This window comes from Mesocricetus auratus, unplaced genomic scaffold (assembly GCF_017639785.1).
Source record: "Mesocricetus auratus isolate SY011 unplaced genomic scaffold, BCM_Maur_2.0 Super-Scaffold_100022, whole genome shotgun sequence".
Lineage (NCBI taxonomy): Eukaryota > Metazoa > Chordata > Mammalia > Rodentia > Cricetidae > Mesocricetus > Mesocricetus auratus.
This window is the reverse complement of record NW_024429203.1, coordinates 10659459-10685683: the sequence shown is the minus strand read 5'-3', so window position 1 is coordinate 10685683 and position 26225 is coordinate 10659459. Positions and strand designations below refer to the sequence as shown.

Genomic DNA, 26225 nt, shown 5'->3' with positions numbered 1-26225 from the left:
GGAGGAATCCAGTGTGTTGCTTATCTGGAAAGCAATGTGCATATACTATGGAGTACTCATCCCACCCTGAGGATGACACTGGCCTTTAATTTGGGACTTGAATAATGAGCGGAAGTGCATAGGAGTACAGAAAAGCAATATTCGGGAAAGGGAAGAACATATGCAAATGACCACAGGAGACCAAGTATGTGCTTTAGAGGAGCATGGGGAACACTAAGGATGAGGTGTGGGGAGCATTAAGGAGTAGACTCAGCCTGCAGATATTCTAGGTGGTGGGATGATCAATGGAGGGAGGGATGTGTAGATGGGCTAAGAACCTTGAGAAAGTTGAGAGCTGGGTATCCAGATAGGACAAGTTTTGACATGAGGAACAATGTAATCTACTATAGAACAAGAACAGAGGCAAAAAAAAAAAAAAAAAAAAAAAAGACTTTTAGATCTTTAGACCTGACATTTATTTTAAAAGGATTGACAGAAATTAAAATATGCTTCTTCATTCCAGAATAATGTAGAATTGTAATGTTCTTCTAGATTTGTCCCTGCCAGTTCTGTTGACAGCAGCTGTTTCTTCCCTATCTACTGTGAACAGAAATGCACTCTTACGTTTTACCGGGTAGTAGAGTCTTATCGCAGTGAAACGTGGCAGCCTCATGAACTTGAGGAGAGTGGAGAAAGCACAAAATTATTCCTTTGAAGACCTACGGCTAGAGCTGTGTGCTTGGGTCACTGGAAAGTTTGCAGTGAACACCATAGTTTTATAGCGGCATGTTAGTGCGCCATACTGTAATTTCCCCAGTTGTGTGAATTTTGCTTAGCTCTATAATGAAAGTGAGAAGAGAGTTGGATGATTCCAGAGTGGGTCTCTGCTGTGGAGGACAACAGAGAGTCATTGAAGCAGGTACCCTGAGAGAGGAACCTTTGTCTCGGGAAGCATTAGGGCGCCAGTCAGATCAGGTATGCTCTTGTTGGCTCTTGATGATTTGGAGTAGGTCTAAATCTCATCCTGGGTTAATACATGTATCTGTGGCAGGTCTCCAAAGTGAATAGCCTCTTGCATATTAGAAGAATGTAGGTAAGGGAAGTTGGCAACTTCAGGAGGGGCTGGGTTGACCAATCTTGGCCCGGGGTATTAGGAAGAAGAAAGTCAATTGGGGAAGTTGCTCAATGTCCTTGAGGTGCTTGAACATGGAGTTTAAATGACCCAGGAAAAGCAGCAGCAGCATCCTAGGAGAAGAAAAGACAGATGAAGAAAGCACATACATGAGAATGATCTGGGACGTGAGGATGAAGGATGCAGGCTGTGTGGTGGGGCTAGTGAAAGATCTGGAAAGATGGTAAGCTGTGGTCAGGGAGCAGGATATTTGGATTTATGACTTCAGAGGTGGAGAAGCTCTGAGTAATCCATAAGTCAGGAAGTGGTCTTGGGAGGGGCACCGTTGACCCTTGTCATCACTGGGACCCTCTTTGATCTGACACTCACATGGGTTTTCTCACTCCTTTAAGCATCTGACATACCTTCCCAACTCCCCTTTCTCCTCTTTCTGGTCAAGCAAGAGGAACTCACAGCATCTTTTCTTATTTCTGGAGAAATTTATTCCACATGTGTCTGATTCACTTGCGTTTACAGAAACTCCAAATCTCTAGTGTCCAAATACCCTTTCAACTATTTCTTTCCCTTCCCTTTCTTAGAAACAGGAAGTTGTGTTTGGCCTAGGACAACTCTGTCAGTGCTCCTGAGACTTAGAAGATGTTTGGTGTGAGGAACAGTGAGGTCTAGGGAAGGCTTCTTTACTTTCTCCTTTGCCTGGGCTATTGGACATCACCTGCCAGGGAACACTGTGATGTTCTGATCTCTCCTTACTGAGCCCAAGCCTGGAAGGGAAATGTTCCAAATGGGACAGGTGTCTTTCTCCCTTTCTGCCTTAGCTTGGAGTTTCAGAATGTGCTTCCATATTGGCATTTTCTCTCTCTTCCCAATAGTTTTTCAAGAGGAACCACTTTCCGTCTTCTAGGGGTTTCTGGGTTGTTCGGCAATGTTAAGTAAGTATGGCTACTTCTTTAGTGGAATGTCAGAGAGTCTTCCATTTGAAGAACAAACCAGGGAAACATGTCCCAGGTTACAATGAGCACACCTGTCTTGCTGAGTCTGACAAAGCCATTCTTGTTTTTGTTGGTCTGGAAAACAGACAGGTGCCTGAGAGGGGTCCCAACCCTTCTGAGGAAGACTGGGAGTCAGCTCACTCACAGCTTATGGGGAAATCCAACCATTGGTTCTCTTGGTGTGTTAGCTGGTAATTGTTTAGAATATTATCTGTCTGACTTATCAAGCCTACATTTCTCCTTCTAACTCTTTTTTCTTTCCTGTACTGGGGATCAAAAGCCAGAATTTCACACATGCTAGCCATGCATTCAACCACAGAGCTATACTTCCAGACCCCCTTCAATATTTTCCTATGCAAAGCAGATAAGACCATAGTATTTGCACCTTTAATGATTGTCCACAATGAGCCAGCAGAGATGTCAGTGTCTACAGGTGACTTCTCTTTTATGTTTCATGCACACAGATTTCCTCATAGAGGCATGTTATCCTCCTACCATAGGCTACCAAAGGACAGCAAACCCCAGTTTATCCTCCTCAATCACAGGAGAGCTATTTCCCACTTCCTCTGCTTTTTGTCTTCTCATTTTGAATGACCTTGAGGTGGCTAAAGATCTGAATGAAGATAAAACTAGGGGCGTGGATTGCTGCCAGGGGCATACTCCTTCTCACTTGGGGAATTCCCTCCCCAAATTCCCAGTCTTTGTCCAGCTATTTGGGAATAAAGAGTTGAGAAGGAATCCCAGGGAAGGATTCACTCATCTTTTATTTTGTGACAGGGTCTCATCAAGTAGTATAGACTGGCACTGAATTTAAGAGCCTCTAGCCTCAGCTTTCCCAGTGCTTGGATTGCATTGGTGTGCTATTGTATCTAATTTTGGATTTGCTTATTACAAGGATAAAGAGTTGGTGGTGATGGTGGTGGGGAACTTGATGTTAATGCACTATCTTTGGACTATTTTGGACAGCTGCTTGGAGTATCCAGATTAACAGTTGAGTTACCTGCTGAGTTAGGGCCCTAGGGCCTCCAATGAGAAAGCACTGGTACTGGTTTCCAGGAGCAATGGCTAGAAATTTTCCTCTCAACAGAGGAAATACAGTTATCTTTCCTTTTTGAACTGAAGGGGTAGCTGTGACTGGCCAGGGCCGACCATGGTGTGGTCTCCCTCTGCAGCTCTGTTTGCTGAGTACTGAGCTGCAGCTGTTGAATTTCCAGACACAAACAAGTATGTATTCTGTGAGCCTTGCTGAGCCCACACAGCAAGGAACAGCCAAGCCGGATTCCATTCTGCTTTGCACATCGGCAGCTCTGCTGCCAGCTGAACTCCAGGGCAAAAGCTGTGTCTGGTAATGATACAGGCAGTCGGGATGGCACAGCTGGCCTGCCATGGGAGTTAGGGAGATGGCACACTTGTCTTTGATTATCTGGGGGAGAATGAGAAGCGGAAGGGCATGAAGACTTGCAGAAACACATACCAGTCTCAGCGACACATCAAAGGGGGGGAGCCGTGTTTATCACTCATCAACAACATGCCTGTGTGTGCACGCTTGTTTATATTTAGGTAAGCCTGGCCTCCTACTCACTAAAAAACTAGACAGACATGAAAAAGTAGATGTCAGCTGCCACCATCAAACCAGATAAGGAGGACAGTAGTGACTGCAATCCTACTGGCCTTACTTTGTGTCCCAAAGATCTAAGTCCTTATTTATACCAGGGCTCATGTTTTTGTTTGCTTGTTTTTGAAATAGGGTTTCTCTGTATTGCTTTGGAGCCTGCCCTGGAACTCGCTCTGTAGACCAGGCTGGCCTTGAACTCAAAGAGATCTGCCATCCTCTGCCTCCCAAGGGCTGAGATTAAAGGCGTGTGCCACTGGCACTAAGTCTTGGGCTCCATTTAGCCACGTGTCTGCCCATGTCCCATGTCTTGAGAGAAACTTAGAAGCAAGAAAAAAAAAGAGTAATGAAAAACAGGAAGATGTCAATTAAGGCATTTCCTTTCTGTTCTGGAATTGTATTTCTTTCTTTTTCTTCTTTTTGCAAGGGTATGCCTTTGTGGTGTGTGTGTGTGTGTGTGTGTGTGTGTGTGTGTGTGTGTGTGTGCGCGCGCGCACGCGCATGTGGAGGTCAGAGGTTGATATTAGCTGTCTGTCTTGATTGCCTTCCACTTTCTTTGTTGAGGGAAGGTGTCTTGCCGAACCTGGAGCTTGATGATTGGTTACTCTAGCTGGTCTACTACCGAAGTGATCTAACTATTCTAGTTGCTTTAAACTCTACTCAGTCTGCTGCAGACCCCCCATCACTCCCTCCTGAGCTTTGGAATGGCAGGCAGGCTGCCACACCCACTTGGCTTGTTAAATGGGTACAGGTGATGTGGACCCTGGCTTCACACCTGTTCATCAGGCACTTTCTCCACCAAGCTGTCTAGTCAGCTCCGAGGATGCCATTTTTTTTTGTATGTCGGTTTCTTCTCACCCATTTGTGACCAAGGATTGAGTTCCTTATACGGAAGATCGAGCCAGGGAGCTCTCTCTGAGCCTTGGGAGAGATGAGCCCTAAAGACAGGATTTTAGAGGCTCTCAGGCTTTCCAGTGGTATCAGCTAGGGACTGTTATTCCAGGCTAATAGTGCTCTTTGGGAAGTTGGACTAAGAGATTTGGGAGATGTGGGTGAAATGTGGTGGGGGTCAGGTGTTGAGCAGGTGCTGATGTCCCTGGAATGATGTGCCCTAGGAAGAAGGTGAGAAATCCTGGGGTCCCATGAGGCGCTTGTAGTTTGTTTATTTGTTTTCTTAAATGAGACAGGCCATCAGAATGCTGATGGGACAACTTGATGAGAAGAATGCTACATTCTCTCTTTCTCAAGAATAGCAAGGCCCTGCCCCCAAATAAATAAAAAAAAATTAAAACAGGCATGGTGGTGAGCCCCTGCCATTTTAGCACTTGGGAGGAGGCGGAGATAGGAGGATCAGAAGTTCAAGAACACCCTTGACTACATAGAGGTCAAGGTCATTTTGGACTACACTCCAAACAAAAACCAAAGTGAACAACAATGAAAAAATAGGGTTCCCATATACCATAACCTATATTATCTCTAATGCAGGGTTCTTGAAATTTGGTCTCTAAAATAGTAGCCTTCATATTACCCGGGTGGTTGTACAACCACAGGAGCTGTCTTATGACCGAGCCCTCTAAAGGCGCTGGGGTTTGAGAACTGCTGATGTCACTCACATGGACGAATAGTTGCTTGCACGAGATGGATTTAGTAGACTTGTGAGAACCTAAGGTAGTTGCCTTCTTACTGCAGGGTGAAGATCCCCAGGGAAGATGGCAGTTACCCTGTGTGTGCTCCAAGTAAGCTTGTTTTAGTTTTTGTTTCTGGATGCTGGGTCTCTGCCCTTTCCAAAGAAGTAATGGACCAGACTAGACAATTTCATTGGCATAAGATCACACTTTAGTTCAGAGACATATTTGCATAAATAGTTGAAATGGATCCACCCTAGCAGGTGACAGCCTGAGAACAAGTGGCTCTCTATAACCCGGCGATGGACACCATCACCCTTTAGACATTGGATTTTAGCATTGAAGATATTCATGGTCACTTCTGAAGATAACTTGGAGATAGCTATGGGGCTTGCTTTGATATTCACCATCAACGCCTGGCCTCATACCTCTCATATACTGATTTTCCCCCACTGTGAGGTAGATTGATTATTGGGGAAACCAAATAGAAAAAAAATCTTCCTTTTCTTTTAACTTTGCTAGTCCTTTGCATAAAGACAGGCTCTGAAGTCTCCCATTTGGGTCAACAAGTGCACTTTTACCTTTTAACCTATACCTTCTACTTGAACCTAAGCAAGGTCCAGTCCACTGGATAGTCAACTTTAGTATCTGTTACCCTCATACCCTCTTCTCCTCTTTGTTATGAATTAGGCAGTAGCCAAAGGGCTGTAGTAACAGGAGGCTCAGAAGGGCCAAGCCATCTTGATATGTAGTAGACCTCAGAGGGGACCCTTGTCTATATATCCCAGAAGCCCAAGTCCATGAGCCTAATACACTTCTCCCAAGGGGATCATAGGGGACATGGCTGGCTTCCACAGGGCTTGGCATCTTCAGGTTTCAGAGCCTCATCACAGGTGTCAGAGGCCTGACCTGATGGGTCCCTGCATTCCACAGTCCGCCGATGCCAGCTACCTCCACAAGTGCTAGGACATTCAGACCAGTCCCCCAGCACCCACTCTGCATGGGGCAATGACTGGATGATGTTGGTGGTTGCTCTTTCTTTGCTATTCTGCATGCTGAAGTCCATGTCATTGGGAACGAAGAAGGTGTATCTGACTTTTGGAGGAAAGACCTCACCAGACACAGTCAGGAGCTGTACTGTTAGAGGCTCAGGTAGGGCCTGGAAGCTCTGCAGCCTCTCCAGGGTAGCCATGGAACCACTGTACTTTAGAATGGTCCCCTTCATCAAGATGTCCTGCTCTATGGCAGAGATGGCCAGGTTGCCATTGAGCAGGTACTGCCCATTGGCTGTCTTCAGTGCCAGGTAGCTGCCATCATTCCGGACCCCTGGGTGGCTCCGTTGTTTCACATCAATGTTTGTGGCACCAGCTGGGATGGTGACAATGTCATTGTAGCCATAACTATGATAGAGACAGAAAAACTGTTAGGGTTGGTGGTTCCCTAGCCTGGGAATTAAAATGAGTTTCCCCACATGGCTGGAGGTGAACAGACAAAACAACTAGCAAATAATGAAGTGATTGCCTCAAAGTTCTAAATAAGGGGGCTGGAGATACTCAGCAGTTAAGAGTACTGGCTATTCTTCTAGAGGACCTGGGTTCAATTCTCAGCATCCACATGGCAGCTCACAATTGTCTCTAACTCCAGTTCCAGGGTACCCAACACCCTCATACAGATATATATGCAGGCAAAACTACCAATGTACATAAATAAAAATTGAAAAAATTTCTAAATAAATTAGTTGTCAAGGCAGACAGAATTGTCTTGGACATTGGGCTTTCCATGGGTTTTTGTTTCATTTGGTAAATCTACTGTGGATATTGAGGCAGTTAGACATGTAGACCTTGACAGCAACAAAGGAGAGCCTAGGAGAAAAGTGCCAGCAACCTGGCCCCTCCTTGGTTCAAGTGAGAATTCAAATACATTTGCTGCCTTGCAGTGGTAAAAGTAGGCATAGTTAGTTACCTCCAGACCTAGAGCTCAAACTCATGTGGAAAAATAGGAGTCCCCCACTCATGCCAGAACCCAACCAGGACAGTGAACTAACACCGCCTCTTTGAGTCAGCCTTCATGTAATATTTGATTACTATGGATTTGGGAAGGATGGGGTGGGGTAAAACTTGCTTCTTTGGAGCCACCTCTTGAGTGTGTCCAGATATTATGAATACCATGGTTTTTGGTGATGGGATACTATTGGGGAAAATGCTTCCAGTCCATTGTAGAAATGGGGCTTTATGTAGGATGTCAAAGCTTAGTTCCTTGTCCTCCTATGGAAATCTGGGTTACACAGGGCTGAGATCAACGACCGAGGAGGACCATCAGGTGGATTCTTTGCTATTCTTTCTCTGTGTCCAGCTAGGGCCAGTCTAAGGCTAGCGAAAGTATCCAAGACCATATGTCTAGGACCTAGGATCCAGGATCTGAATAGCTTATGCTTTTTTCCTACTTATTTGGAGTTTAAATTTGAAAATACTTCCAAGTTGGCTGCTATGAACTGGTTCTATTTTTTGAGATATGCACTACTATAACATATGTACGTGGAAAGGAGAAGATAGAAGAGGATGAGGGAGGGCGTGAAGGAGAAAGGAAGGAAAGGAGAGAGGGGAAATATAGAGAAGGATGGAGCAAGCTTCACTAGCTAGAAAACTAGTAAAGAGACAAAAACGCTGAGGTACTGGGCCTGCATTGGAGGCTTGAATGCTAGAAAGCTGTATGAATGGATTTGATACCAGAGTGACCAAGGAAACACTTGACCTTGACCTTACTCTCCATGACTCTCCAGGAAGTGCAAGGGACAGCAGATGACAATCACAAGGTACTTAAAGAGCCTGGCCTGGCACGCAGAGATGCCCTAGGTTTACTATTTGGCACAAGTAGGAGGAAGAAAAGAAGAAACCCAAGTTTTCTTTATTTATCACTAGCTCTCAGTGTGACCTCAGAAAAGTCAATTAATTTTTCCATGTTTCAGTTCCTCCACCCGAAGGCAGGGAACGATGGTATTGACTTTGCCCAGCAGAATGAACGTGCTTTGGAACACCCCAGGAGCTCTAAAGCATGGGAGGTGTTTGGCTGTGAGAAGCTCAGTCCTTAGATTCCCAAGGCTGCTGAGCCACTGGTTTGTGCTCTCACAGAAGGATGGGGCTCACCAGCCTCAGGGTTAAAGGTCCTTTCCACAACTGGCCCAGGGGAGCTCTTTTGTGTGTGAGTCCCAGCTTACTCAGTGTGGCTCCCCTGCTAATTGACTCAGTCAGAGCTGACACATTCCTGTCCACATGGTCTCCAGCTCTAACAAACTAATGGCTACCCTGGTCCCATCCTCTCCATGGCCAGATTCTATGCCAAGTGCTCTACACCCCCTATCTCAGGAAATCCCGACGATGACTGTGAGAAGACCACTGACATTCTGTAGAGAAATGGAGACTTGAGGCACTTGTGAGACCCCCCCTCCCTCATCTACACAACTATTAGCTAGCAGCTGTAATTTACAGTCCAGGCCATCAGTGTTCCTCCGCCTAGGTGCAACCACTGGGAGACCCACCTGAAGGGGGTGAAAGAGCCAGAGACCTTCCTGCAGGTGGTGCCTTTGCCGCCACACACCCCACATTTGTCCAGCTTCTTAAGTGAGTTCACCACATGGTCACAGCCAGCCTTAACACATTGCCCCCGGACGCAGATGGACAGAGTATCCGGCCCACACAGAGTACCATCGATCACCTAGGAAGGGAAAGGGAAGAGGGGACATGTAGCACACAGAAGCAGTCTGCAGGCAGGGTGTGGCAATGCTTGCCTGTCGTCCCATCCCTGTCTGAATCCAGGAGACTCTTACCTTGGCTTCAAACACTTTGAACTCACTCCTCCCCCGGGCTCTGCAAAACAGCTTGCATCGGTCCCGGGGGGACACTCCTGAGTATTTGGGGACCCACTGCAGGAAATTCCCATCCAAGTCAGTATGGTTGTAGGCATTGTATTTCTCACACTGCTGCTCCCTGAAGCTTTTGCCTGAGGAGAGCAAGGAATAGCATGGAAATAACACACGTGCTGAAGGACTTTGATAGAGAAAGCTGTGGACCCAGGGTCCCCCTCTTTATATAGGCTTTGGACTCAACCCACGGACACAGGCATAGCCCATTACTTCTAAACATAACTGGGTGCTGGTGGGTGACCCTTCCTCAAAGATCCAAGGGGAAGGGCCATTCAGGCCCACACTGAGCTTTCTGGTACAGATACCCTCCCCATCTGGGCATGGATGATTGATACAGAGCGATATTTTCAGGGCTCTGCTAATTATGCTTTGTGTTGATTTCCCTAGTAACAACGGACATGTGGCAAAGACTCACTGACATTTCTGGCCTTGCCTGTACATCTCATTTTCTGTAATTCTGAGTGTCTATGGGAGATCTCCATCTGCAGGTACTATAATTACCCCCCCAATCAGCATTATTTTAGTCTTCTGATAATTGGTTTGGTTTGGCATTATCATACTCCAGAATGAGACTGGCACCTCAGCATCCTGAACATTCAAGCATCTCTCTGGGTTATTTCTGATCTACCATGACACCCTCTGCCAAATTCAAGAAAACTCTTACAATTGTAGGCCCAGGCCTCATGCTGTCCTCTGGGGACCCAGTGCTCAGGCTCCAGTGAGCCTCCCCAGTGCTCATACATGAAGGCATATGCACACTGCCTTCAGACCAATCTACCCTTCAGATGTGAGTGATTCCCTTGAGCAATCCTGAAACAAGCCTGCTTGTTCTACCATGCATCTCCACCATGGCTGTACATCCAAATGTCCCATGGAGACTTCTAAACACACTTGTACAGTGCTGAATTTGTGAGTCCATACTGCCGAAGGGATACTGACTGTGGCTGCAAAAGATTCAAAGTGATCTGATAGGATAGCGGTCACGGACGACACACACACACTGTGTCAGACTTTAAGGGCCTTTGTGGTGTGGTTTCGTCATGCTTCTACTTTCTGCTTGGCTCTACCTGAGCAAGGGATAGCACATCTCAGACCTGCCTCACCTGGGCCCATCCCTCCTGTCTCACCAATATATCATCCTCTGGGCCTTCCTTAGCCTAAACTCTCTGAGCTTCTTTCCCTGAATTCCTCAGAAGCCCAGGGTTGTTGCCTCACAGAGGAAGCCATAATTACTATGTAAAATAATTTACCACTAATCACATTGCAAAGTCCTTCAGGACAGAGACCATGCCTTGTACATTTCTAGCTTCTATATCTGTTACATTTATGGACACACAGAGGCACTGACTGATCTCAGTGCATGTGAAATCAAAATGTTACCTATCATCCATGCCTACTTTGCAGACTCTCAGTACCAGAAAGAAATCTCTAAAGCCTCATATCATTGAAGATTCTTCCTGTTTAGCAAAACTGAAGATCCTACAGATTTCCCTATTAGACACCCAGTCCAATGCCAGATCATCTCAGCACTTGGGAGAATTTCTCCTAAAGTTCCCCTTGTCTTTTCATGCTGCCAGCACTTTCTGGAGCTGCCCAAACTGGTGCTGGAAGGACTGGTGGTGAAAAAATTTCTAATTCCCTTTCCTAAGTTGACTACTGCCTTTGTCTACCTCTGAGTTCACATGCGTGCTTTCCAGCATGAACTAGGGGATAAGAATGAGCAAGGGAGGCTCTCTCAGGCAGTTGCCATGGCCCCAAGGGAAGACGGGCAGCTCTTCTCAAAAGGAATGCACTCAGGAATCACACTCAGAGATCCTGAGGTTTGGCTCTGACACTTGCTTTGGAAAAGGCTTCCATCTGCCCATAGAGAAGGGTTCAGATGCCTCCAAGATGATGACTACTCTCCACACAACCACACCTCAAAGGTCCCATCCAGGTAAGTTTGGTTGGGAGTGACATGCTTTGTCTGTCTACAACTCAGAGACCAAGACAAGGGTAGTTTCCCTTCTTTGACATTACCAGCCTTTCCCAAAACTAAGAGCCGCCCTGGGTGCTTGAAGACTATTCCCAAGCTCAATGTCTTGCAGAAACCATGCAAATTTGGATTGGATCAGGACTCAACTCTATACCCGGTGGTACTTCCCTTCCCCTCTTCTTGGGATCTGTTGCACGTACACAATCAGCTATTCTGGCAGGTAATTACCATTTGGTGGACATTCCTCTGTGTTGCATGACTGATACTTGACTCTCTCACCCAGGCAAAATCTTCCTCCATTCTGAGGCACCGGACTATCACACTCACGGTTGGAAAACTGTATTCCTCCTCCACAGGTGCGAGAACATTCTCCCCAGGGTCCCCATGGACCCCAGTCTCCATCTACCACAGCCTGCAACACACAAAGCCACTGAATCAGGACCAAAGAGGGGAGCAGACTTCAGTTGTCTGTGTCACTTGTTGGCTGTGGACCTGACTTCCTCATCTAGTTACTCTCATTGGAGTGTATGGAGTTCTGTAAATGATTTCAATTGCTCGTTTTTTTATGACAGAGTGCCATGCTTGGCGTGGCTTGATAGTGTGAGCATAGAGGCTGCACTGGGTCTTTTTGCTGTGATTGCCCAGTGTATATAAAACAGCACTTTACCCTAGCCAAGTGCTCAACACAACAGCTGCTGAATGAGTATGAGGGAGAGACTTTTATGGATAAGTTTGGGTCTGGTGCAGTAGGTTTCCACTGGGGCCCATGCTGTTCTTCATGGGAGGAGTATGGAGTCATTGTGCTTGCCTCACCTAGGGAAGATAATACACCACTAGCACCTAGTGAATTAAGACAATGATTCTTCTGCATAGTCAACAGTGCACAATCCCCCCAAAGCCTTTTCCAGTTCCAAATGTCACTAGTGGCAAGGCTGAGAAGCCTTGGTCTAAAGACATGGCCACTGAGAGGTCTTGCCACAATTCTGTCAGCTACTGGTTCTAGGGCTAGGACAGTGCTGGGCAACAAGCAGAAATCACTTCCAAGTTTACAACAGGCTTACGAGAACAAAGCCTTTTCTTTGATAGGGCTATAGAGAGTTCTGAATTAATTTTTTTTCTGTTATTGAAGCAACACTTTGCTCATATAAAAACGAGAGCAGAAGACTTAAAAGGAATAAAGGAAGAAAGAAGAGATAGAAAGCTGGCATTCAGAAAGCACCACTGCCCAGAAAGAAGCCACTCCCATGATGATCCCATTCTTATGCTGCCAATATAAAATCCTACAGCCGGGGTGCTTTCATTTGACAGTCATGGCACTGCATACAAAAGTTAGTTTCCAGTCCTGTCTTTTCACTTTGAGGACAGATGATCCTGTGACTGTTTTATGTCACTCTGACTCTGAGATGGGCGGTTGGATCCTCCTCCTCTTCTCTCAGCACCAGGAGAGGAGAATGAATGGGGAGAACTGGAGCTGGCTGAGTTGGACTCCACGAATGCTGCACCAGCCCAGGCTTCGGATGAGTGTGTGTGGCGTTTCACAGACCAGGAAAGCACCTAAGCTTGTCACAAGCGCATGCCACTAAGGGCAGCCCTTGGAACGTGCTTGGGCCACCGTGGTTAGTCGGTGCTGGGCAGAGCCCAGGCTGTGAAACTCATCGGATGGTATTTCATCATGAGGGATCCATGACTTGCAGTAGGAGAAATGTGATCAGCCTTGCTGTTTGGATGTATTAAGAGCAGGGAGAAGAAGTGAACCACTTAGAATCCTCGGTGGCATTGCCTTGGTTTTTCATGTAAGTTTCCTCTGCACTGGGCCAAGTTTCCTCTTTTTTTGGACACAGGCCACTTGGATCCCTTCTCTCCTCCTCTGGGAGTGTGGCATTCTTACTATTACTCGTATTCTCTGATTTCCACTAAGGAACTCAGCTCAAACGTGGTAGGCTACGCATACTCAGACCTTGATGGAATGATCCTAGCTCGTGTCACTCTCTATTTATAGTAGATTCCTTCAGGCTCTCATTTGCTTAGTGCCCACCTCCTTTCTAGTCTTCACACCTTCACCAGTCTTCAGAAGCTCTCAAATTAGCTGCAAACCAGCACCAAGGAGGAGATGCTAAACTTCAGGCAGAGGTGGCCACACCCCACTGACCCTGCGCTAGCCTTAAGACTCCTCGCACATGGGGGTGATTGTAGTCTGCTTTGTTGAAAGACGAGTGATTTTTCTGATAAGAAACACTTTGGACTTGGCCTGCCCTTGCCTCCCGGTCCAGCATTCATCTTGGCCTGCCTTTCTCACCTTGGGATTCTCCACCTCCTCCTTGAGCACACAACTCCCATGCAGGCATAGATGCTCAGGGCCACAGGGCGTACCATCGGCCCAGAGTAGACTGCCATTCTTCGTGTGGCAAACAGGCTCATCACTATCCTGATGGCGGCACCAGAGCTGGGCACAGATGTCCTCCACAGAGGTGTTGGGGCAGTGGCGGAAGTCAGGCCCAAAGATCTGCTTGCACTGCTGGTCCAGCTCATAGAGGGTACTGTGGCCCGGAAGGCCTGTGGGGAGGGGCAGGACTGAGTTGGGGGCATCTAGGAGACAATCTCCTGAGAATAGAGAAAAGAGATGAGTTAGAAAAAGGGTGGTGCCTTGCTCTCAGCTCCCCCGTGGTCTCCTGCATGAAGCTCCAATTCTGAAGGAGTACTTAAGTGTCTGGGCATCCCAGGCTCTTCATCCTCGATCTAAACATCACCAGCATCCAATCATGTACACAGATCTCATTTAATTCTGGACAACTGCAGCAAAGGTTTCTGCAGGATGAGTTTCCTTTTACTGTTCAGAACATGTCAGGCATATTCCCCGTGACGCTCACACATCTAGTGACAGCCAGCCACTTGCACTGTTAAACCACACCCCACTTAAGAACCTTGGCGTGCAATAAAGCCTGAGTACTGACATTTGTACAATCTATGATTTCTGTATCAGCTATAGCCCTGCCTTCTAGAATCCAGAATAGCTGCTTCACTGCTTTGACAACCCAAACTTCTTTAGCCAGGCACCCCACCCTAGACCCTAGCTCTCGAGTGACCTGCCCACAGTCTTTTTGCCATTTCTCGGCTGCCATACAGTCTACCACTCCAACCTGGAACATTCTCTTCTCTGCTCTTTCAAACTACAAACAGCCTTCCATTCCTTTACGTTCTGCTTAAACTCACCACTTCCAGACAACCTTCTCAGACTAATTCCTTCTGCTTTGGAATGAGTACATCTAAGTTAGCCCAGGGCTTGGGCTATGGGAAGATGGGGGCAAGGGAGAGCATTCTGGGAGGATACTTAGCATGCCTTTCTAGAATGAAATGCCTCTGAAGTCCCCCCCCCCCCATGGGCTTTGTGAGAAAGCACAGCTGCAGGGAGTCCCCAGGGCAGAGCAGGTGCCAGCAGTCATGAAAGAGGCTCTACAGCAGATGGGTAGGGAGAAGTCGAGGGGAGCCCAGTGGGGCATACCGTGGCCATCATCCAGGAGCTCCGTGAGGTACACAGCACTGCAGGGAGACCAGGGAAGCGTCTTGTTCACGTGGATGAAGAATGGCGCCATCATGTGGTACTTGCCCATGGGCCCAAACAGCCTCACACAGGGCTTAGAATCATCATGGGGCATGCTGAGAACGTGCCCTGGTTGGGGGTAGGGGGGAGCAGAGAACTGTGATCCATTCCAGCTCCCCACACCTCCAGGTGCCCTGTCCTGCCCATAAGTCCCTATGTGGTCAGCAGTGTCAATGGGTTCAACAGTCCTTTCCTGTCACTATCTCCCAATAGGCATGGCTTCCAGAACACTTTACCCTCAGGTCCTACTTCCAGGAAGCCTTTTCATATGTCTGAGAACCATTGAGACAGACACCTTTAGTTTTCGGCAGATGTCTCTGGATCTCACGTTCACATCTGCTGTTGTTTGTCTAACATGGCTATCTCTTTATAACCCATCTCCCCATGAAGCCTAACTATTTAGCTTAATTACATTGTCATTATAACCTAATACTTCTTCCATGTTTTGGCATTCTCTGGGTAATGTTACTGATGGTTCAGGACACCAATTTGGTTTTTGGTCTTATGCTCAGGGTAGACGTGGAGTTAGTAATATCGGGAACAACATCTATCTACCCAGAACCACTTTGTTGATGCCAAATGTGAGGCCACTTCCTTCTCGGAATCTGGGCAGTTGTGGACTTGAAGGACAAAGCTTTCTTTGGTGTGTGGAGCAAGCTCTGGTATGAGAAGTCTTACCTAGCTCATGGGCCAGAGTGTAGGCTGCTTGTAGACCCTCATCCTTGATCACTGAGCAGCTCTTGTTAGGGTCACAGATGGTGCCGACGTCTGCCATTCCCAGGGTGTCACATTGCTCCCCCTTCCCACAGAAGTTCTGTTTGGTGAAGAGAGCATGTTAGGTTGTAGAGATAGGCATGGAGAGCAGAGGTAGGTGCCCAGTGTCTCACTCAGCCTTCTAAGAGACACCACCTGATTCTGAAAACATTACCGAGCCCTCTAAAGCGTTTTGAAAAGAATGGGGTAATCAGCAGAGCTCAGCTTCTAGACATCCCACCTAGTTGTCCTGCATTCTTGATTTTTCTGTCTTGTGACAGTTAGTTCATCTACCCTTGTTTTTCTAACCTGTAGAGGGACCCAAGAAGCGCATTATTGTTAAACAATACCAGTATTAATACTAACACACACACACACACACACACACACACACACACACACACACACGGCAGCAGGAGAGGGGCACTGAGTGACAATTGACTTGGCTGGGACTTCAAAGGCTTGCTTTGGGATATAGAGCTTCATAATTGCTCGCAGTCTGGTCCTGTAGTAAGATTGCTTGGCCTTAACCATGGGCACCACTGCTGCTTGGCCTCTTGGTGCCTCAGTTACCTCAGTTACAAAATGGGTATAACACCACTTCACTTCCACCTGTGACTCTTGTGAGGACTAATGAAATAGACAAGGCCTGGCATGCATGGCTGTGCTCACTGGCCTGCAGGAAAGCTGTTTAGTCAAGTCACCACAGCTGTCCTGTGTGACAACCCCAGGGATTCCCTATGTTATCATCCCCGTGCCTAACCAGCCTGAAGACAGAACCCTTTTCCCATTTCCATTTCCAGACCTCTCCCAGGGCAGCTTGGATCTGTTTCCTCTTGGTATGACCTCAGCAGACAGCTGGTCACAAACTTTTGGAAAAGAGCCCTTCTAAGATTCTTCTCCCCTTGCGATGGCCTCACACTTGTCCTCATGACCTCCTTCTCCATCATTCCAGCAAGAGGCCTCCCAAGTCCAGCTGCAGCCAGCAGGGAGGCAGTTTCCAAGGCTCTCCCTTCGATCTGCCCATCCCGTCTCCCATCTTCCTGGGCTTTCAGAGCCAGCCCACACGCCTACCTGTCTGGTGAACAAAATGGCGGTGTCATAATGCTCCGGGTGGCGGTCGCTGGGCTTGTTGAAGCGCCGCTGCCAGTTGCAGAAGTTGCGCAGTGTGAGCCCACCGTTGTCCGATACCTCTGGGCCCCATCCTTCCTCTTCCACTATCAGCACTTTTACCACCACAAGGTTGATGGAGTTCCTGATGCTCGGGTGCTTGTAGATTCGGGCAGCCATTGCCATCACCGTGAGGATGTGGTTCTACCAGGAAGGGGTAACGGTGGGAGAATGCTAATCACTTTCGTGTCCTTGGCTGCCCAACGCTACCACTTATCTCACACATGTCAGGCTCTGGGCTGAGCTTTGGATATGTAGCATCTCATGAGGATTAGGAAAATATCGAGGACTTGCTGTTCTTTCCCCAGAGAAGAACGGGACTCAGTGACTAGTCCAAGATCACAAAGCTAACGAACCAGCATCTGCACCCAAGACCTATTTGGTCACGAAACTTGAGCATGTAAGACCCAGACCAGGTCATTAATTAAAAATTAACATTATTTAATTAATTAAAATTCAATACAGTCAGTCCTTCCATCGCACCAGCCACACATCAACAGCTGTACATGGGGCATGGATGTTGCATCGGAACTGCAAATAAAAAGTTGAGTTGGATGGCTTATTCTGACTGCCCAGGACACCAACTGATTCCTCTGGCTTCACCCCAGCAATCGTCTAAAGACTCACAGTCAGTGGAATTTCCCTCTTAGGATCTGTGTTCCTGGTGTTCACTGGGATAACTTCTACATTTTAGTGTGGAAACTGTTAACTCTGAAAACTTTGCTTAGTCACTCTGTAGGCGTCATTGGCCACAGCTGACCCATCACCTCATTGACTTCTCACAGTAACTATACATCAGGTATTATGAATGACACAGTCATTCAAGTTCAAAAATTTCTTGCAGATAACACTACTCTTAAAGCCAAGACACCAGCCCAGGTGTGTGCCTGTGGTCTATACTCCCCCCTAGAGGTCCCTAGAGTTCAGATTTCTGGTTTCTGCCTGGAGAGTCCCTCCCCTCTCCCCCCTCAGTATTTATTCACTTCTATTTGGGACTTGAGAGAAGCCGGAGGGCCTAATGAGGATCCCACCTGCTCTCGGTTCCACCCAGGCCAACCCAAGGGCCAGCGATCTTACGTCATTAGTTGGCCTCTGGCCTATCCTTAAGCTGCCAACTGCTTTCTTGCTGGATTCCAAGGCTTTGAGTGGAGGCCAGATGGGAACTTATTGTCCTGCCTCCGGGACCTTGTGGATTATTTTTCAGGGGCAGGGACACAGGGTGACAGACTGGCATGCCTTGAGCCCATGGTGTGGCCAGCCGAGCAGTTACTTGCATGCTTTGTCCATTTTTGCTCCCCGGACCTTCATGTCCCTCAGCTCCTCTGTCTCTGTTCTCCTGTGGTCTAAAAGGTGGGAGTAGAAGGAGAGGAAAGGCTAGAGAGAGGACATTCCATCGAGGAAGGCCATGTGTGGGAGTCCCATTATTTGTGAATGGGCCCGTCTGTTCGTCCTGTGGGCGATAGACCAGATGTTTCACTAGCCCAACAAACAGGTTGGTGGGTTTCTGAGCTCAGGTTACTCAGCAGGCCACGCACTCCAGCTTGTTCAGGCTGCTGTAAACATCTTATCAGCAAAACTGCAACTTGACATTTGTTCCCTGAGTTGGCTTGCTGAGGGGAAAAATGCAATCACATCCTTGTGCAACTGGGGGCGAGTCCTGAGGAATGGTAGCTTGTGAGACAAGCTCCTGGCCAGATCTTCACTACTTATTGAGAGAGAACAGACAGGCTGCTGGTCTGCCTGGTAAGGCTGGACCAACCCCTGGGGATCTTTTCTGGAGCAATCTGCAACTATCCTTCCAGGATTTCTTTTTGTTGAGTCCCAGTTGCAAATCTGAAAACTAGGGAGGTGATGTCTTTATAAACAGGGTAAGACCAAGATGCTGGCTTCTAGGTATTCAATCCAGGAGGTCTGCTATGAGGAATTGGAAGATCTGGGGACCCGAGAATGGTCTGTGTGTGCAAGCTGACCAGACCAAACCAGACTTAGAGTGACAGACGATATACTAGTCTCTCAGGGAAAAGACAAATGGCTCTCTGGATGGAGTACCGGATAAGGGCTTCGTGAGATCCTTTTCTCCAGACACTGAACATCTGTCAGGCTGAGATGGCCAGGGAAATCACCACCTCTAGGTGACAGCTGGCTATGAAGACATCTTAAGTTCTTCCTGTCACTGACTATCTTACTGGATAATCTGCATAGTGGAGGGCCACACAGATTCCATGGTCCAGTGTTCCTTTCAGAACCTCCAGTCCTTGTCTCACTGAGAAGCAGGTCATCTCCACCATCTCCCATGTCCAGCTGGATCTTCAGATACCGGGACAGGAGCTATGTGACCTAGTTCACGTCATAGTTCTCCAGGGTCAAGGATTGCTGAGCTTGGGCTAGGCATGTCACCTGGAGTAAGTAAGCTTTTGAATCCCCATCTGTTCTCTGGGTCCTGAAGGACAGACCCGACTTACAGATACAGGGAGCAGGTCCAGGTGCCAGTCAAAGAAAAGGTCAAATGGCTTGCTTGCTCTGCCACCTGGTGTCTATTTATACCCCCCCCCTGCTTACCACACAAGTATGAACTGTGAGTTAAAGAGTGGAAATGAGAGTCTTCCCCCTATTGGCTGAGGCCCCTCCAGAACTATTCCAGAGTGATGGAAGCCCATAACCACCACAGAGAAGTTGAGTCAAACAACTTAATTTTCCTTAGGTAAAGGTGGCATTTCTGTGGGGGGCGGGGAGAGGGTCTTCTCTGTCAGTATCCTAAGAATTCTTGGAGCTACAAGTACGAACATTCCTTCCCTAGGTCCTTGGATGCTCCTATGGCAATCAAAGCCTACCTTTGGGATCCTTGTAGAGGCTGAACCTCGGCAAAGGGCACTACTAGTGGCTCCTCATCCTGGCTACAACGTCCCCTGTAGTACTTTGCTTGTCTGCCCTCCCACGGTGGATACTGAACTGAACCCTGTGTGGCATGCCTGGGGATGTCAGAAGAGTGGCAATGTATGCCCACATGTGGCGTTCTTACTCTTATTTCCAGGTGTGACTCTCAGCCCTCAGATAGTGCTGTATGGAGGAAAGGGGGAGGCAAAGGGAGAGGAAAGAGCGAGACTCACTTAGCCATCCTTTTCTCACCTTGCTTCCCAAACAGCAAAAGGTGCTGTTGCAAAAGCTATCCTTATTCAGAACTGCCAGAAACCAACCAAACATCCGGAGTTGAGGCAATCTGCAGAGATGGTCTTTCTGCCATGTGGGATGGCAAAGCTGAAAAGCAATTTGGCTAGCATTCCAGTGATGTGTAGCCATACCATTATCCCACTCTGACAAATGCTTTTTATCACCAAAGGCAACTAGGACTAGTTGAGCTTTGCTGAGTACCAGGCCCTGGCTCAGATGTGCTCCATGCTTCATTAAATTCTCGAGACAATCTCAGGGCTTGGCTATGACTGCTCCCATTTCCCTGGTGAAATAATCAAGGTACAGAGAGATAGATACCTGGGTAGAAACTCTGTTACTTCTATTTTCTTAAGTCTATGTTCCTGGTCACTATACTGCCATCGATCTTGGCTGCTACAAGGAAAACCAAACCCAAATTTTGCAAGCAAATAAGCAATCCAGGCTATCCTGACATGATCTGTCCCACTCCCACATTTGCGTATTAGGGGATTTTCTTTGGGAACTAGGCATCTTTGGTCATTCTGACTGCAATAGATAGATGTAAGAGATGGAAAGGACTCATTGTTGGGAAGGTGGACTAAACATAATTAATGTAACACAACAGTCTTCCACCCATGAAGACTGACATAGCTACAGAGCTGATGGAGCTTATACCTGTCTCTCACCCAGACTATCACACTACTCATGTCAAGAGACGACACTACTTTTTTTTTAATGTATGCTGACAGGCAGGAATTCCTCTGAGAAAACCAGTGTATAGGATAACTATAGTAATAGGACTTGTAGGAAGCATTCACTCCAGAAAGTAGAGGTAAATGAGATGGCCGCAACAGCCTCTTCTTGGATCATCTCCCAGGACCCTGACATTTGGGAATGCTCTAGTCTACTTTGGTGAAGAAGAACACCACTCCTAGATCCTCCCTGCTGAGAAGGAGGCTCAGGAGGTCTGCCTACTGCTGGGACTTTGTTCTGCTCCAAGGTTACCCAGGGGACACTTAATAGCATCTGAGATGTAGACATAGTTAATGGATTCTCCCAAGGTGGTTCCTCTTATCAGAAAGCCCCCTTTGTCCCAACTCTGATAGAAATTGCTGCTGTCTAGGCTCCAGAATTCCCAAGCTACCGAAGCAGGACATCTGGTTCTGTCACGCGTTAAGCTGACTTTTGCTTGAGGTCCAGGCGTGTTTTTCATACAAGTTGATGTTTTTCTGAGAAAAACAAGTCTTGAAACTTTAAGACTGGGCTCATTCAAACCCACCCCTCCATGCAGAGGCCAGTACTTAACATGTAACCTGCAGGGAAGCTCTGAGAGATTCATTTACACAGATAGAAGGCACTTTGGGGTGTCTTTGGGTAATGAGGTGGGCAATGGTGATGACAATAGCCCCTAATCCTCCAAGGAGCAACAAAACACTTGGACAAGGTAATGGATTCTGGTCTATGCATCTGTGAGACTGCTTCATGATGAGCCCTTAACTCTGAAGCCAGATAAAAAGGTGGGAGGTAGGGGCCCCTCTTGTGAAGGGATTAAGTGAACTCACTTACAGAGTTCTGGTAAATGTCATTGTCACCAAAGTGACACCTGTTGCTAGCAATGACAGTCTGGGTCATAGCTGATTCTTTCTCGGAGCTTTGAAGGTAACAGTGGTCTCTTCTCAGAACCGGGTTTGGTACTTTGGGGGGCATCTTGAGACTGATGGATTTAAAAGGAGCCATCACAAAGTAGACAGCTGTGAAAGTGTGACTAGAACCACAGAGCCTCCTCATGAGAACATGCAGTATGGTATAACAACAAAGAATGCTAGCCTTAGGTTCAGGAAATCTGGGGTGTGTGGCAAATCTAGCTTGGCACACTTACTAGCGTGTCCTTAGGAAAGTCACAAGTACTCTTTGAAGCATTCCCATTGAGGTCCTGCATGTAAAACCTTTCTGTAAATGGAGTATCTTAGAGAATGGCTGAATCTTCCAGAAGTTGGGCTCATCATAAGGCAGTCTCACAGATGTGTAGACCAGAATCCATTACTTTGTCCAAGTGTCTTGTTGCTTAGAGGATCAGGGGCCCTTGTTCTCACTGGCCATCTCATTAGCCAAAGACACCCCAAAGTGCCTTCTCTCTGTGTGAATGTGGATCGCTCAGCTTCCCTGCAGGTCACATGTTAAGGACTGGCTTCTGTGTGAAGAGGTTGGGTTTGAATAAGCTGGGCCTTAAAATAGCAGGACTTGATGGTTTTCACAGAGAAAGTCAACTTGTATGAGCGACAAACCTGGACCTCCAGCAGAAGTCAGCCTAACCTGGGTCAGAACCACATGTCCTGCTTTGGTAGCTCGGGAATTCTGGAGCCTGGACAACTGTGAATTTTGGAGATGCCAAGTACATCCTTGAAGGAAATGTTTAACATCTCAGTATTTAAACGAGGAGCTGAGGGAGGTGCTAGCGAGGACATCTTGGCTCTGAGTTCTGAGAAACTGGCTTTCCTGCAATTTCTCCTTGTTGTTCTTGGTCTTTCTACATTTTGGCTGTCAAGGATGTCATAGACTGGTCCAATTGGGGGATAGAGATGTAAGTTTTAGCTTTGGGTTTGTTCCTGGGGGAGCCTGGTCCCAGGTACATTGGTCTTAGTGAACTGGGGAGCCCTCCCCTCACCCCTTTTCCATCTCCAATACTTACTGGGGGAAAGGAGACAGAAGAAGTGGCTGGTGCCTCCCCTTAGGGTAGGCAGCAAATCAAATATCCATCGGCACCTATTAAACCTCCAGGGTTCGGTGGCTCAGAGCTGTCTTGCAGTGCTCTGAGCAGAGCCAATACCACAAAAGCATGCAGGGAAGCTGCCCCAGGTTTAACTGGTCTGTGCAGCAATCATGTGGGCTTCTCACCCACAGCATTTCCTGTCCTCTCCGCCTGATTTTCATTGGAACTTTCTCATGAAGCACAGAGAGGCGAGAATGACCCGATGAGAAGCAGGAGGCTGTCTGTCTGTGCCCCTGTCTGGCCATTCTGCAAAGGTAGTGCCCATGTCCTTGGCACCCACAATACTCAGGCACAGGCTGAGTCTAGGATGGGGACCCCAATAAATGGCACCACCACAGTCAAAGTGCTAACTGGGCTGCTGTGGTTCTGGGATCTCTGACTGGGGGAATCTGTGATTCCTGGGCAGGTCAGTTTCCTCTAGCTGAGCTAACATTTCTAGTTCTGTATGTTCCAGAAGATGGGACCCTTATCCTTTCTCCTTTTGGTAAGATCTTTGTCCTGTCTTGAGAGGGAGGTATTGTGTGTGTATGTGTGTGTGTGTGTGTGTGTGTGGTGTGGTGTGGTGTGCGTGTGGTGTGTGTGTGAGTGGGGGGCATTTCTTGCTGAGTCAGCACCAACTACATGTAGCTAGGAATGCTCAGCCACTAGCCTACTAGCGATAGTCTCCTGGACTCAGTTTTCCCTGCCCAGGTTATTTGAAAGCTGATTCTGGGCTGAGGGTGGCTGGGTCAGCTCTGGTTCCTTTAGACACAGTAAACTGAAAAACTTCACCGTTTAACCCAGCTCCCTCCCTTTTCACTGAAACATCAGTTTTCTGGGCTGAACCCCCAAGGCAGAAACTCTGTTCTCCTCCCTTCTTGTGCTGGGTGCTGGCATTGCCAAGTTCTGCCGGGGCTGAGCGCCAGGTTGGCAAGGTAGCTCGTGCCCCTTGATCAGAACCAGCTGGGCGTACAGAAGTTGGACAGCTTCCTTCCAGGTTCCTCTAACTTCTCTTACTTACAGGAACCTCAGTTCTCTACCCGAAGACAGTCCCAGCCACCTGGTCCCAGTCTAGCCTCCTGTGCTAGGGAGCATCAGAGTCACCCACAGACACTAGACTAGAGAGTGCAGGAAGCTGGCCCAGGAGGAGCAGGGCTCTTAAAGGGGGAAAAAAAGTGCAGTTTTCATGTCCTTTGGGAGAAGCAGGTGCCTGGGGACTGCGGGAGCCTCAGGATGCCAGCTCTGAAGAATCAGAGCCAGCACCTCTACTGTAAATTGGAAGGACTTAAGGGGTTGGGAAATAGGAAGCCGGGATAGCAGAAGTTAATGGAGTTACTGCTCTTTCTCAGAAAGGAGAAAGTCCCCTTTGGGGTTGGGCTTGGGAGCTCGAAGAGTCGTCCCCCCCCCCCCCCAGTGGGAAGGGAAGAATTGAAAGCCATTTGGGAAGAGACGGATGGTATCAATTGTTAGCGTTCACGGAAGGCTCTCGAGTCCTACCTGCAGGTCTGTCCCATAGAAGGCAGCCATGGACGCATCAGCCACCAGCAGTGTTTCCACGAAGCGAGCCTCGGACACAAACCGTTTGCTCCTAGTTTTGGATCTTAAGGGTGGTGGCAGTTCGCGGGAGTCTTCTGTCTTTTTGCGCAACCCCTCTTTGTCCTGCTCCCTGTCCTCTTCGTGGTCACTTCTCTCCGTTCCCTGTCCCTCACCCATCTCCACCTCCCACTCGAGTCCTTGAGGGAGGGGGGAAGACTTCGGCGGCGGCGAACCCGGGGTCCTCCCGGTGCTGCCCCGGCCCCCAGCGCTGCAGGCGGTGAGGCTGGTCCAGGGAGTCCCCAGCGCCTTGCGGCTGGATGGTGAACTCCTCGCCTGCCAGCAAGAAAGAGCCGCTCAGCCCGCGACACAGGCTCACCGCCACCAGCGACTCTCGCTCCCCATTCACCGTGCCAGAGAAGAAGCAACCGCGTAGCCCCGGCTCGCCTCCGGCCGCAGCACCGGAGCCCCCGAGACGCTCGATCTTGAACTCGGGTGCCAGAAAGCTGGCGTCGGGCGCCAGGCGCAGCACGAAGCCCTGGCCGAAGGCGGACAGGTGAAAAGCGAGCTCGCTCGGGCTGCCCGGCAACCGCGTGGGCACCAGCAGCTCCGAGGCCTGCGACCCGGTTCCCGGCTCTGCCGGGGCGCCGCAGACGAGTGGCGGCGGCGGCAGCTGCAATAGCAGCAGCAGGAGGGGCGGCCACCGGGCGGCGGTGGGTTCGCGGAGCATGGGGGCAGAGGGCTGCGGAGCGCGGGAGAGGGAAGAACGTAGTCGCGCGCAGGCAGGTGCTGGTGGCCAAAGGCGGCCGGGTCCCTCTCTCCAGGAAAAGTGATCAATCAGATGGAGAGGCCGACTTGGCCAGCGGCAGCAGGCGCGGCGGTCCCCTGGCGGCCCCTCTAGTTCGCGCAGCCCGCTCCTCCTGAGCCAGCCAGCCAACCTAGCGGAGCTCGAGCAGCTGGCGCCCCGAACCGCGAGCGCTCTTCTCCACGCTGTCTCGTGCAGTCGCCTCCTTCTTCGGGAAGCACCGAGTGGGCTGCCGAGCCCTTCGTATTTATACTTCCTTCCCGGCTTTGACATAAGAGGTTTATTTTTGATCTCTCACTATTCCCGTTTCCCCTCCCCTGGGGTCAGAGACAGAAACAGAAAAGAGGGAGAGGAGGAAAAAAAAAAAGGTTGAAATGTAAAACCAATCAGGAGTCAGTGAGCCCCTCCCCATAGTTATGTAGTTGTCAACTTTAGCGTTTTTTTTTTTTCTTTCTTTCTACGCGACGACCCAAGTCAATTCCTCTACTGCTGGCCAGCCTCTGAAGGCAAATGCTAGAGGAGGGAGACTCTAGCCTCTTCCTGTGCTAGAGCCAGGTGCTGGGGACAGGCACACTCTCTTGAAGAGGCCTCTGCATAGGTCTCAGCGACAGCATTCAGATTCCTGTACAGACCTGACAGTGTGAAAAGAAGGTTTTGGAGACGATTCCGGAGCCTTTAATGGTAAAACACAAGTAAGAGATAGAAAGTCACACTAAGACCACCGCAGAACTTAAAATACAAAATACAAAAAACAAACAAACAAACAAACAAAAAACACCGGGTCAAGGCTAGCAAGATCTTAATTGTTTGCTTCGGAGGACAGTGAGCGCTGAGAAATAACCACCATCGAGGTTGGTGCATTGAGTACCATTAAATTCCCAGTTCGCCTGGGAGGGAGCATTTCTTCAGTCTGTCTTCTGTCAGACACTTCTGCCAGTTGCGTTGCTGACACGAGGAAAGGTCCCCTTTATTGCACTGCCCACAGCTCCAAAAAAAAAAACCCATAATACATACATACATACATACATACATACATACATAATACATACATGCATACATAGGGAAACTAATTCACTTTGCCATACACTACATCTTCTTGTAGAAGAGTGGGACCCACGGAAAGTGACGGCAGAGTCTTAAGACCACGAAACTCAATGTTTGTATTCGCTCTGGTCTTAAGGGTGCAGATCTAGATTGGATTCAGATGGCTGTTCTCTCAGTACCTGTCCAAGACAGCCC

The 26225-nt window shown here is 48.4% G+C and overlaps 1 protein-coding gene across 1 annotated transcript; it reads right to left on the bottom strand.

Moving 5' to 3' along the window:
• Positions 1–5530: 5530 nt before the first annotated feature.
• On the bottom strand, positions 5531–25202 carry Adamts8 (ADAM metallopeptidase with thrombospondin type 1 motif 8). The gene is given in 10 exon segments (XM_005084451.4): positions 5531–6737; positions 8873–9048; positions 9161–9333; positions 11460–11643; positions 13528–13832; positions 14731–14898; positions 15508–15643; positions 16657–16896; positions 24146–24394; positions 24396–25202. Coding segments are annotated over 10 exon segments (2718 nt in total). The 5' UTR covers positions 24912–25202; the 3' UTR covers positions 5531–6166.
• Between the last annotated feature and the right edge of the window lie 1023 nt (positions 25203–26225).